General features: G+C 42.0%; 1 protein-coding gene across 2 annotated transcripts in view; it reads left to right on the forward strand.

Annotated features, from left to right (window-relative positions):
• The first annotated feature begins 1,818 nt into the window (after positions 1-1,818).
• The window catches only part of PPP2R2A (protein phosphatase 2 regulatory subunit Balpha), a 40,246-nt gene continuing 28,545 nt past the window's right edge, over positions 1,819-13,519 (forward strand). Inside the window, exons 1-2 of one of the 2 annotated variants that reach the window (XM_082495645.1) lie at positions 1,819-2,030; positions 4,459-4,533. In XM_082495645.1, coding sequence (XP_082351771.1) covers positions 2,024-2,030; positions 4,459-4,533 — 82 coding nt within the window. In that variant the 5' untranslated portion in view covers positions 1,819-2,023. Of the gene's footprint in view, positions 2,031-3,140; positions 3,794-4,458; positions 4,534-13,519 lie in introns of those variants that run through there. The other variant, XM_082495646.1, reaches the window with a different exon arrangement.

Here is a 13,519-nt window from a genome sequence, read left to right on the forward strand (position 1 = left end):
ATGCTGGAATCATGATCCATCCTTCCGGCACCATGATATTAAATCTTTTCTAAGAGGGATTTTGTTTTAATTACAAGGTATATACTAAAGCTTCATTAATTTATATTACAGAGCTAATTGCAAGTCGTCTTGCTTTTTTTTTTTTTTTAGCAACAGAAGTTCTTGAAACAATGCTTGTTCTACTATGAGGGCCAAATTCTGCAGTAATTGTACAGAAGGCAATGGATGAGTTGGATTTTATTTGCAAATTTTCTTGCTAAATGTTTGCGGGACAACTCTGTTCCAGGTTGAAAAGGATGTTTTTAAGGAATCTGGAAAAAAGAGGAATGCCAGCTTTCATTCTGAATTTGGTATTGACTAAACACGGCCACAAATTTGTAAAATTGAGCGCATTTGTTCTTGAGCTCTGGGGAATGGGGACCTGGGTGTTAAGAGAAGGGCCTTAATGCTGTAGTGATCCAAAAAGAGCCTGTCCTGACTGTGAACTTTTTCAAACTTGCGGTGTGTTTGTTTTTAGATTTTTTTGGATTGCTCTCAAAATGGATTAAGCGAAATACTTTGTTCCAGATATTCCCACACTTAGGTGAGTTGCAGTTCTTTAGAATGCTCCATATGTGTTGAGTGCTCTTTCAAACATTACTTTATTGTTGTTTCCAAGATTGATTTTATTTGCACATGCAATCTTAATCAGGAATGTGGAGATAAATCTGCATTTGTCCAAAGCAGCCTATAGAGCGGGCCAGTTGTGGGTTTCTGGTGTTTACTCCCAAACATTGGGAGCCTGACTGTGTTTGTCTCTTTTTAGAGGCGTTCAGTTCCCAGAGTTGTGTTTTGTGCTGTACTTTACTAGGAATTCAGCAGTCTTTCGTTTAAGAAAAGCAGCCTCTTGGGTGTTTTGATCTGGAAATGCAAAATTGGTGTACGTGATGACTGAGGATACCTGTTTCGAGGCACGTTGGGAGCTTGTGGCAGTGCTGGGTTTGCAGGATGAGCTCATGAATCTCAAAGTGAAATCTGGATTAGCAAGCTCTACCCAGCCAGAGAAGAAAGAAAATGTTTGCACAAACATCTGTGAATGGAAACTGATGACTTTCACAAGATCTTAAATAGATTGTAGTGAATCAATTATCCAAATCCTGTGTGTTAACTGCAACTGAGACTTTAACCGGGACCCAGGGAGCTAAAAAGGAGCCTTCATCCTTTTGGAGCCAGCGGGAGTTGTGCCAAGCTGGGCTCAGCTCGGAGCCGCGCTTTGTACGTCTCGCTGGCTGTCAGTGTGAAAGGTGGATGGAGGCTAAAAATGGCTGGGAAGCATGGCCGGGCGTACGCGGGGAACGGCAACGAGAACGCAAAGACGCTCTCGGTGAAACCAGAGACCGACTCTGCAGACGTTATGGAAGACATCCAAGAGGGTGGAAAACGTGCATCAAACGGGTTGTGTGGCTGCGGCGAGGAACTGCCGCGTGAGGAAACGGCAGGAGAAGGAAGTGAGGGAAAGAACAGAGACGACGACGGGCACGGGGGAGATCCGGGGAAGGAGCAAAGCGAAGGGCGCAGCCTGCCGAGCACCCCGCCCGGCAGGTGACCGGGGCCCTGCGAGGAGGCCTTCCCGCAGGGGACGAGCCCCCGGAAGAGGCCTGGCGCGGAGGTCCCCGCCGGCGGACGAGGCGCGGGGTGCGGACTACGGCAGCCCGCCATGCCCCGCCCGGCCCTACGGGGGGCGGCGAGGGACCCGCCGGGCCGCGCCGTCCCGCCCCGCCCTCTCCGGAGCACCGCCCCTCCACACCCCGCCGCCGGGTGACGTCACCCCCAGCTCGGCCGGCGCCATTTTGAAAGTGGAGCGTTTGGGGGGGGGCCGGAGCGAGGCGCGGAGCGGGGGCAGCCCCAGCAGCGGAGCCGGCCGCACCCCCGCCGCCATCCGCCGCCATCCGCTCCCCGCCGCCGCCCCCCGCCCGGCACCGGCGGCCCCGCCGCGCAGCGCCGAGACCGCCCGAGCCGCCGCGGCCGCTATCGCGAGCCCAACATGGCAGGTAAGGGGAGGCTGCCCCCGCGGGGCACCCGCCGCCGGGCGGGGGGCGCAGGTGAGGCCGCAGCGGCGGCATGGCGGCGGGGCTGCCGGTCGGGGGCAGCGGGCGGCGCCGCCTCCCTCCCCCGCCCGCCGGGGCTCGCTCCCCCGCTCGCCGCTGTCTCTCCCGAGCCGGCTGCCCCGGCCCCGCGCTCTCCGGCCCCCTCCCTCGCCTGCGCGTTCCTCGTTTATTTTTTTACACCCCCCCCCGCCCCCCTCCTGGGAAATCGTGCTTTCCTCCCACTCACCCCTTCTTCCTTTCCCTCCCTTACCAAAAAAAAAAAAAAAAAAAAAAAGACATGAAAGAAGCAAGGTGGAGGGTCTTCCACGGGGGAAGTGTGTATTTGAAGTTGAGCGTGCAGGAGGTTTGCAGGCAGGGTGGGTCTCTTGCCTTCCCTCCCTCCCCCCCCCCCCCCCCCCGGCTTTTTGAATTTGTAAACGTGCTCGTCGTATGTTGTATTTATTTCTCAGGCGGAGTTAGCGAGGGCCGTGCAGGGAAGTGCTGCTGTGCACGGAGAGGCGTTCCAGGGTGCAGACGTGCTTGTGTCAAAAGTGCAATTGCACCTTCCGTAGGGTGCAGCTCTCAAGCATCTGCAAATGAGAGTGGAATTGGGTGCAGGTCTTTCTGTGTTCTCTTTCTCATTCCTTCCTGTGCTTGCTCCCCATTTTGCATCCTAAAGTGCTCTTGGTAGGCTGGAAGTATGTGTGCATAAGGTATCTCTTCCTTCTTATTTTTCCTTGTGATTTCTTAATTTGGAAATACACTCATCCCCCTCCTCTGCAAATGAATTGTCTTTTCAGCGCTTTGCATTTGGAGGAGCAAGCATGAGAGGCTGTATTAGGTTTGTGCTTTGCCTTTTCCCCCTACACCATACGCCCATGCTCCACCCTCCTCTTTTTGTTTTAGTCGTGGGGAGGGGGGGAAGTGCCAACTTGGTTCAAGTAAATTACGTGAAAAATAGCATTTTAGCCTTAAGTAGAAAGAGCAGTGATTTTTCTTACAAGCTGTCCCCTTTAAATGCTTCCATGGTGCCAGCTGCTAAATGACAAATGAAGAGGTTGGAGAGAGGAAAGAAAATGGGTTGTACGTGTTTTAGGGAATGGTGGAGATGTATGTGGCAAACCCTTCCAGCGTATGTGCAAAAAGCATTTCGACATCTCTTGCATCGATGGATGTTTGTACCTGCCTTCACCTTGTCAGGTTATGTAGATTTCATGTCTGTAATCCTTCAGAAAAGAAATTAAGGCAAGCAAAAAATGCAAGCTGGACTGTGATTGTATTCCAGCACTGAACATTGAGACACTTGGTCTTTTTTGGTAAGATTATTTTGGGGCTTCTGATTTCTACGTCTTTGACACCCCACCTCCCAACTTAGTGTAGAAGAGGAAAGAAGTCCCTTTTGTATTTTTTATTATTCCAAAAGCGATAACAGACCTCTGGATTGAAGTGTAAATGCCATCTGTTGCTCAGCCTGTTTAAAATGTGCTGAGGAAAAGTTCCATTTTGACAGTGGCTTTCAAAAAAAAAAAAAAAAAAAAAAAGGCAAGCCCATTTCAGTCTCTTCCTGTACGTCCGCAGCCCTGCAGTGATTTGCTCAGAATGAAATGCAAAATAAATGGGTGGTGATTTTTTTTGTGTGTTTTGGTGGCAGGGTTCAAATGAATCACTGCCTTCCGCCGAGGCAGTAATGTTCCTGAAGTTTTCTCTTCGATCCGTTTTCTATGGTAGTAGAACTTGTTAACATCAGATTGCTTGTTTGCTTTTCTGCTCAGATTTGCATGCTTTTTTTTAAGGCTGATAGTTGCTTTCATTGCTTCTGCGAAGAGACTCTAAAAGAGTGGTAAAATTTTATTTTTTAGCCTTTAGTATGTAGGTTCATTTCAATGTTTCTGTGAAAGAAGGAAATGAATAGCATGCTTGGTTTATATTGATCGAAAGATTGAAATTTTCCAAAAGTGTACAGTTTTTTCTGACGGTTGCTGTTGAAGTTGTTGGTGCGTGTGTGTTTGTAGAGGGCTCTGACTTTTAAAGTAGGAAGAAACTTTGTGGGAAATGAGATGTTCGTGCACGCTCATTTTAAATGCGCAGTTAAAGTTAGCTCTAGCAATGTTACTTACTCCAGTGAGCTTTTGGGGATAAAAGCTTTTATCACTGTTACTGCTTATGCTTACGCTGTTTTTGACCAACGTTGCATTGAACAGTGGCAAAGCACTCCTGACAAAAACAATATCTGTAGAGGAAAAAGGTGGGGAGGGGCAATTTGCAATTGTGCAGACAGCATTGCTGAGGAAGTAGGCGTGTACAATGCTGTCTGAAATTTTCAATTGGTAACTATTGTGTGCTCTTTGGGTTCCTGTGGGGGGTCTCATTTTTTTTTTATTGTGTTTTTTAGGAGCTGGAGGAGGAAATGACATTCAGTGGTGTTTTTCTCAGGTGAAAGGCGCTGTAGATGATGATGTAGCAGAAGGTAAGAGCAATATTTTTTTTTACTGAATGTTTTCTGACTTTTTAGCTAATCTTCAGGTAGGGAGATGTGAATGCAGTTTTACTAAAATATCTCAGTGTTGCTGTGTGCAACTTGAGCACAGCAAATAGACATTTAATGTGCATTCAGATACCCAGATTCAGGATTAAACTATGGTTTGAGAGTACTGTTCAGCACACTTTTAAGAAGGGCTGAATTCAGACTTCTTAAATATTTTGCTGGAATTGTTTTCCAAGATTGGTAAGATTTTTTCCTGTCACTCGGGTTTTGATTTGTGTTTTTTCCAAATCTGCAAAATGGGGAATGCGATACTTGCATTCCACAGGGAGGTGTTGTGAGAATTAATTAATGTTTGTACTCTTTGAAGATCTAAGTACTAGATAAAGATCAAGTAGTTTTCCCAATCTTTCTAGCTTCTATTAACCAGAAGAGGAAGAAATCTAAATATTTGTGCATGCTTACTTAGTAAGTGAAGAGGGGGGTTGTATTTGACATAATACTGGAAATTGCCTAAAACTTTTCTCAGCTGGCAATGGCAAATGTCATTTTACACTAAGATGGCTGCCTCTGATTGTGACTGCAAAAAATGTACTTGTTTTCTTTTACTTGGATTTGGGTTCATTATGGGAATCAAACTTTCTCTGTGCTGCTCAGTTGCTGTGATGAGGGAAGTTCCACTGATGTCTACATTTCTTTGGCCATAAGGTCCTGTTTGCACAATACAGTCTGAGTTACAATTTTTCTTCTGCGAGCAGTTGGCCTTGCCACTTATGTAATTCCTAGGGTTTTTTCTTTTTTTTTTTTAACATATCTTGAATGCTCTTACTTACAAGTGAGATTAATGTTGTATTTAGAAAAGCGGTAACTACAGTTCCCATTATTTTCCTATTTGACGTGTGGTTCAAATTAGCTTCCAAAGGCCAAAAAAATTAGTATAAACATAAGTGACTTGTTTTTATTTATTAGCTGCAGCTTGTGGCAAACAATGCACTTTCAAAGACTCCTGTCATTTACAAGCTGAAAGATGGCTTTTGGAAACAAGCAAGCTGTAACAGTTTTTTTTAAAGTTTAATTTTAAATTCTTCATGAAGTGTATTTTAAAGCTTGAACTTAAAACTACTGTGAAATGTAATCTAATTTATTCCCTGGCAGACTTTAAATTCTGTACCCTTTGCTTTAAATACATATCAAACTAAATCCTTAATTAAGTACAAATATTGAAGAAGTTGTGGTTGTGTGGCAAGTGCTTGCGAATAATTCTTCATTAAAATAGACATGTTGACATGCATGTAATAGTAATGAACTTTAGAGAGATATATATGTGTGGTAAAGTGGCTTTTACAGGGATCTGGAAATGCAGAAGTCAGGAAATAGTCTGCCCTTGACTTCCTTAGCTGTTCTGAAGTATTGTACTTTGTGTTGCGAAAGATGACTTGCGAGCCTTATGCTTGCTGACAGGTTCGCAGCTGTACCGTGTGTTGCTGGAGTCATAGTGGGTGGAGTTCAGGGAAGCCTCCACTGGAAGGGAATTAACGAGCTTCAGTTTCAGTGAGCCAGTCAGGATGGTTTACAAAAAATTGTAAGAATGTCCATTTTTGCTTTTATGGAAGATGTGGCCTTCTGATTTTGTGACCCAAAGAGAAGTTTGGTTTCATTGTCAGCTGACTTAGGACGAGTCTTAAGGTGCAACCCCCAGAGCCTCCATATACTGTAAAGTGTCCTGAAATTTAAATGCTTAGAGCCTGGAGTGACGTCCCAGGGTTGGTATTATACTTGGTTGTAATGAATTTGTTGAGATGAAATTCTCTCCTCCTCCTGTATATTCAGCTCCCACAGTTCATGCTGGAAATTTTTGAAAGGCAGCTGTCTAATCAAAGCGTGAGTTTAGCTCCCATGCGAGTGCTTGTTATGCTTCGTAATGGCTCCCCGTGATACTGTTGGAAGGGTTAATAATGTATCAGGCTGGTCACATTTTCTCTTTTATGAGCTATATTTCTGGCTTTAAGGTTCACTTTAATGAAACGGAGCCTTGTGTGGTTCTGGCAAAAATTGGAACAGCAGCTTTGCATGCTTCTGGTCCTCCTTCAGAATACCTAAGGACCAGTTGACAGTGGCTCTCAGTCTAGTCTGAGGACCTTTTTACCTCCCTGCCTTTTTGTCTGCTTTCTTGCGGCAGGCACCATGGTGAAAGCTAAAGAAAACCTTGCTGTCTGAAACATTGATTGTTTAACCGCTGTGGTCTGCAAGCTAACGAGTATGGACTCTAATCATGTCTGTGACTGAGGACAGTGCCAATTTGTTTGCAGTAGTAGCTAGGGTGTGGATTTTTGCTTTTTGAATGGCTTTAGAGCTCAAATTTTAAAAAGTAACTTTTGTGTGGAATGCTGGAACTTCACTAAAAACAAAGTGAAGAAAACAAACCTGAAAGAAATGGGAGGTTTCACTTTGTTTTCTTCCTGTTCATAATGCAATGATGCAATATTAATATTGGAAAACTAGCTTAAACTAAACTAATAAAAGTGTTAGCCAAGAAAACTGCATCCATTTGATGGCGTTAATCAGTAGAATGCAAAACCAGTGGTGTCTCTACAATGTTGCCTATAAAACAGGCCAATGGAGAATAACATTTGTAGTAAAGTAACAGTGGCAGCAACGTTAAAAATCTTGCTAAGAATGCTAGTACATAGCTTCCAGTATATTAGATGTCAGATCTGACCTTGTAACCTTAACGTAATATATATAACCTATAATTCTTTAGATACTTAGGTTGAATGGCTGTCTATTACAAAGTCAATATTTGGTGGCTTTGATGGCTGAAATACGAACTCTGATACACACAGTTTTTAATTTTCTGGCTTTCTAAATGCTGTGGGATAGATGGATGTGACAGTGTTTCTTTTAGAGCTAACAAGGGTGGAAGGGAAGGAAGGGGGAAAGCTGTTACTAAAGCTTGAGGAAAGAAGATGGCAATGAGTTTGTATCTGGGGCCTGCCTATGTTGTTATGCTGTGGCAAAGCTCTCCTCACTTGAGGAATACAGAAGTGTGAGGAGCAGAGAACTAACCTCTCTTCTCTTGGTATGTATGGAGTTTATCCTTGGTTGTAGGCTGGGGCCTGGCCCTATCAGATCACAAAGTTAAGCACAGAAATCAGGTTATACGTTGAAATCTGAGCGTCAGATTCATTGTCATTGGAGTCCTTAATTTTAACTGATGGCAAAAGTTTGCCTTTTTGTGATTTAGCAGTTCATGGCATAAGGGCACGGATGTTAAAGCTTGTGCTGCCTCTTTCTGAAATAGCTGAATCTTTGCTCAGCATCAGTCTTCCTCCCTTCTTTATATTTGTCTTGCTGGAGCCCAGTCCTACAACATGTCTGTGTTCAGCTTGTCCCACGTACTCTGGAGAATCCAGAGCCAGGACATTAGATTAGACAGGACTTCTCCAGTGGAGAAGACAGAGTCATTGTCCTTGATAAGTTCAATGATCAGGTTATCAAAAACATCTGTAATGCATGGAATTTTTTTTTTTCTTTTGTGCCATCTGTTTTGGTGCAGGTAAGACTTAACTGTCCAGAAATACTTGAGAGCAGACATTATCGTGTCTTCTTAGTGGAAGTGGCAATGATTATAGAAAAGGTTTACAAAGATTTTCTGCAGCAGTTTCATTGTTTTGGGACTTGTTTTTACTCTTCTGCTGTTATGTTCTCCAAGATGTGGCATAATGGCAACTCCAGTTGGAAACAACTGTGAATTGTGAGTTTATACTGTCTCTGAAAACTAGACACTTGCTAATGGAATGAGTTCGTACTTCAGAACAAATTAAGTCAAATTTGTTTAATTACTTGGCAGGAGGAAAAGAGTCAGGCTGCTGTATCTAAATGTTCTTTCAAGTGTAATCCAAAGATATGTAAAAGTCTGATAGTCTGGGTCCAAGGCTGGGAGCCAGGAACTTAAGTCCTAAGCTTTAACCCTGAGTGATTAGCGCTCATCTTTAACGAGTTGTTTAACTATTTCATGCCTGAATTGTCTCTGAAAGAAGTACCGAAATATCTGCTGTGGGTGCTGATTACTGACTTAGGTTTAAAGCCTGATGTTTAACCATTCCATGCTGCTTTGTTAATAATCTTTGACTTGTTTCACGTTTCCTCTTTTATAGCCAAAACACTGCTGTGGTCTATTTCAGTTTGTGCAGATGATGAACAGATCCCTGGCCACCTCATGTATGTGGTCAGAGATATAAACAAGGTTTGGCTTTTCTGTTGTTCAGGAATGCTTTCTGTATTTGATTCTAGGTGTGTTATAATTTTCAAGTGTAATTTAATGTTTATTTTTGGCAGACTTAAAAATTGCAGAGCGGCTATGGGAACTGTTGTTTCGGTAATGGTAGTTTGTCTTCAATGCACAAAAATAGTTACCTTGGAGTAAGGAAGATTGAAGCCAGGAATGAGGACTGCTGTAAAAAGCAGTTTACCACCATCTGGAGTTCACCATCTTCTCGTGCTTTACCAGAAATCTTTTCCCCGGTCGAGTAACATGAATCTGTAATAGTGGGTTAGAGCAGCTGAGCGCCCTTTAGAAAGTTGGTTAGCTCTGTCCTACCAAACTGTTACTCCTGCTGGCACGTTCAGTTCTGTACCAGTCTTACCAACAACTGACAAATAGGGGCCTCTACCTTGTAGATGGAGGGATGTCACTGGGATGGGTTGGGAAGAAGGGTTTCTGCTAAGCTGTGTTTGTGGGCAGAGAAACAATGGCATTACTATAGAAGTCGCTGATGGGCTTTTTTAATGAAAATTGATGGAATAGGAGGGGAGGGAGAATTCTCAGAGAACAGTAGCAAAGGTGTGAAAGGTTGTGATAACATCGCTGAAGAAAGATTAGTGTATAGTTGTGGGAGGGAGCTTAATTTGGGTTTTTGAGGGCTGTGGTTATGTTCTGTATGCTTGTAAGGTAATATCAGTTAGAAGGAGCAAGGACAAGTAACAGGTTTGGTTTTAAGGGGTAGTTTGAAATGTGCTGTGGACTCATGGTTATAGTCTTACTCTGTATTCCTAAGTCTGCTTCTGTATTTTAGCTCTTTTATCTTCAGCCGTTTGTAGAATGACTGTCTGTATCTAGAGAGAGAAATAGGCTACTGTGTTCCGGGAACTGCTGGTTTAGATTGATTAAAGTGTGCATTTAAAGTGTGAAGTCCCCCAAAACAAAGAGCATTTAGCAAACAGCTAAATAGTAAGTGGCTCTTTAGCTCCCCAGAAGTTACTCAGTACTCTCTTGATACAGGTTTGGTAGCTAGGTCACTACAGCTTGTCAGTCACGCTGACCAGTATTGTTCTGTTAACTTCTGTGATGCTTTGCTGTTCTTGGAATCTTTTTTGCCTAAATTAAAAATTAGTTGGAAAAACGAATGTGTTTTTTTGTCGTAAATATGGCAGTTAGAGTGATCAAGCCATCAGACTCCAACAGTACAAATGAAGGCAACTTGGCTATCAGTGGCAATCCTGGTGGACTGCAGCTCTTGATCACCTTTGTGAAACTTCAGAGCTTTTAATTTTAAAGGTGCTACCTAAATGATTCTGGTTTGGGTATTTATACCCTAGAAATGGGTTTCTGCGGTAGCTGTAGCTTCACAGAACGTGTTTTGGGAAAACTAAAATGAAGAGTAAAACTCCTAGTGGATGCAGTGCTGAAGTAAGAGTTAAGAGCTGGGTGTTCCTAGCTGTACTGTCTGCCTCTTTTTTTTTTTTTTTTTTTTTTTTTCTTTTTTTTCTTCCTTCTTTTTGTTCCCTTCTGACTTGCCTATTTAGGCCATGGCTACATGTTTGGCAGCGTTTCTTCTTAAAGAGGCACTCCTTCCCACTTTGCTGGCACAGGGGTTCATGTAACTGCACAATGAACTTGTTTGGGAAGCTGATCCAGTTGAAAAATACTTAAAATTGTGGTCTTGACTGGATTATTTTCCAGCTGAATTGAACCCTGATCTGGTTCTCAGTGCTCTGGGTGTGCTTGAGCCAGCATAGTGTGGAGACTGATCGAGTGGCGCTAAAGGAACACGAGGAACTCTGAAAGAGGGTTGGTCTCTTTAAAGGACTTCATGTACAGTCAACACCAGACCCTGATCTCTAAGTGCTATGCTACTACAAATGGTAAAATCGACTGATAAAAGGACTTTAAACCTTTGCTGTTTAAGATACATACTTTGAACTTGTCCTATCTGAAGGCCAGTAATAGAATATATCTAATACCGATACTGTAACAGTAACCTTAAGAGACTGAACTAAAATACTGGCCCAATAAAATAGTTGAAGCTTTGGTATGGTGCACTAATGCTTGACAGAGGTCTTGCATCACTGATGATCTCCTGTTAGATGTAACGACTGAAGCTCGTCCAAGTCTGTGCTGCTATTGAAAACAAATGGAGCTGTAGATTTTTACCGGGTTACGTTGCAGTTGAATCAGATCGCTGAATTTAAGGCTATGTGGATGCGCAAGCACGAGCAGTGTAAAGAAGGGGTGATGAACACACGCGCCTGAGGGCAGGTGGAGAATGCAGAACTACCTCATTTGGTAGCAGCACAGACTTATGTAGGTATAAGCCAGTTGTCGAACTCCTGTGCAATGTGACAGTTCTAGATTTTTTCAAAATTCAGTATCATGTGCACATGTGCGGACACAAACACACGGTGTCACTTATCACTGTGTTCTAAATAATCTTTTTGACATTGTTCTGCAGCAAAACTAGTACACGTAGAATGGGTTTTCTTCCTTCAGTGTCCACACAAGCAGTATGTGGAAATGAGATTTGTTCAGCATTGTTACCAGCTCTGTTAGTAAAAAGAGCTGTGTTAATATCAGTACAGTTTAGTTTCTTGGAAGTTGTTGTAGAAAAGGATACCACTTAATTGGGAGATGGATTACTTACTGATTGCTTTACTGTAAAGCACTTTAAAAAGATAATCTGACAAATGATAATCTTCTCTTATCGTGTCTTATCACTCTTAATATGATTTGAAAAATTGATCCTTTGTTTGGGGTTTTGACTTCACCTAAACTAATGTATTGTCTCACATTTAGATGCTTTAGAATTAGGCCTTCTTTGTTTTAGAGGCTGTTTAAGTGTGCATATAATTAAATCTGCTATGTACTGTGCCTCCTGTAGTAAAAACATCAATTACTGATGGTACCAAATTAAGGCTACCATTTGTTCTTTCTTCTTCACGAAACACTGTGCTCCCAAAGCGATTTCATTAGTATAAGATGCTTTTATAACTGCCTTAAGGGTATTTTCCAGACCCTTTTTCATATTTTCAATGTTCTATAATATGCAGTACCATAACTATTGTCTACAGTATTTTTAGTATGGGGTGAAGAGTTTTGCAGAATGTCAGTGTTCAGTAATCACGCGAAACTGAGGTTTACCCTTTTAAATAAATTATTGAAATGAAAATGATTGAAATAAATTAAAAGTCCTGGCATAGGTAGGCAGTTACTTTGTGAATGTGAATAGAGACAGCAGTTACCGTGTTTCTATGAAAATAAAAGGAGAGAAATACAGGAAGTATGATACTTGATCCAAACTGATTTAGAATAACCTCTTTCAAGAAGCAGCGGTAAGTCTTATAGTCAAAATAACTGCATCTAGACAGTTTTCTAGATTTTCACCTTGAGTGGGGTACATGTAATTACAGCTTTGTGTTGCTTTATAGCTCTGTTATGCTCTTAAAGCACTCACTAGCTAAATGCTAATTTTGTAGGGTTAGTATGTGAGTAAGCTGGAAATAGAAAGGATGTTTTCATTCTTTTATGCTGTTACATGAGCCTTTTTAAAAATGGGGGAGGCCTAAAAAGGTGTCTTCTCCTAAGAGGTAAAGTATTGACACTGTGTGTGTGTACTCATTAATGATTTTATATAGCAGGAATTGCTTTATTGAATATACTGTTGCTCACTTTCTGGCCCCCCAAACAGAACTGCTTTAGGATGTTGCTCTGGGCAGCAGGTAGTGTTACATGATGGTGGTCTTGCCTTGTTCTTTTCTGGGACTGGAAGGTTTTGGGCATGTTACATTTGTCCTTAAAATGAAGATGCTGGCTAACAAGACAGGTAGGGTGTTGCTACTGTGAGTTGATATTACTGAAAATAATTATTTGAGGCTTCTGTGCATGACTGTAATTCGGTTACAGAAACAGAAGTGGCTGCAAGCTTCTCTCTTCTAACTTATGCTTTTGTTAAGCACTGGAGGAGAAAATATTAATTTGGTCAGCCATTCTTTATAAAAATGTATTTTCCTCTTAGTGATCCACAAGTGATCGCACCATTAAGTAAACCAGCATATTTAGGTCACATGTTAAACCCCTTAGGCAGTTCTGCTTGCATCTAATTTTGGAAGAAAAATTTAGGGCCAGGAAAAGAGGGTTTAAAAGAGTTGTATTGTAAGAAAAATTGATTTCCCAGGTATATAGAAGGCATTTTGTCTGGAAATGTTTCTCTTTGCATTTTCAATTGCAGTTCTTAAATTAATGCTCTGGGAATAATGTGATCTCCAAACTAACACAGTTGGCACTCTGTTTTTGAGAAGTTGAGAAAAGATAATTGCATATATTCAGGAACAGTTAAGGTAATTGTGACTTCAGACTATAGCTACTTATTTAAAATTTGGAATAATTTCTAATATGTTCTTGTCTGTTAAATGCTAGTAGCTATATTTTCATTTTTCCCCGATGAATATAAAAAGTATTCCAGGGACCATTCTTTGATTCTTAACAGTAGTGATTCCAGCTGGCCTTTCTCCTGTTCGTAGAAGGTTAGACGATGATGAGCAGAAATTACAACCTACGTGTGTTTGTGTACAGTGTCATTAAAATGTAGTGTGAAAGACTTATTTTCTTCAAATAACTTAACATTTTAAAGTAAATTGGTCCAGCAGACGAGCTGAACTGAATCTGTAGTTTCAACTCTCATAAATATATAAGTAT

Source organism: Vanellus vanellus (assembly GCF_965231255.1).
Source record: "Vanellus vanellus genome assembly, chromosome: 26".
NCBI classification, from domain to species: Eukaryota; Metazoa; Chordata; class Aves; order Charadriiformes; family Charadriidae; genus Vanellus; species Vanellus vanellus.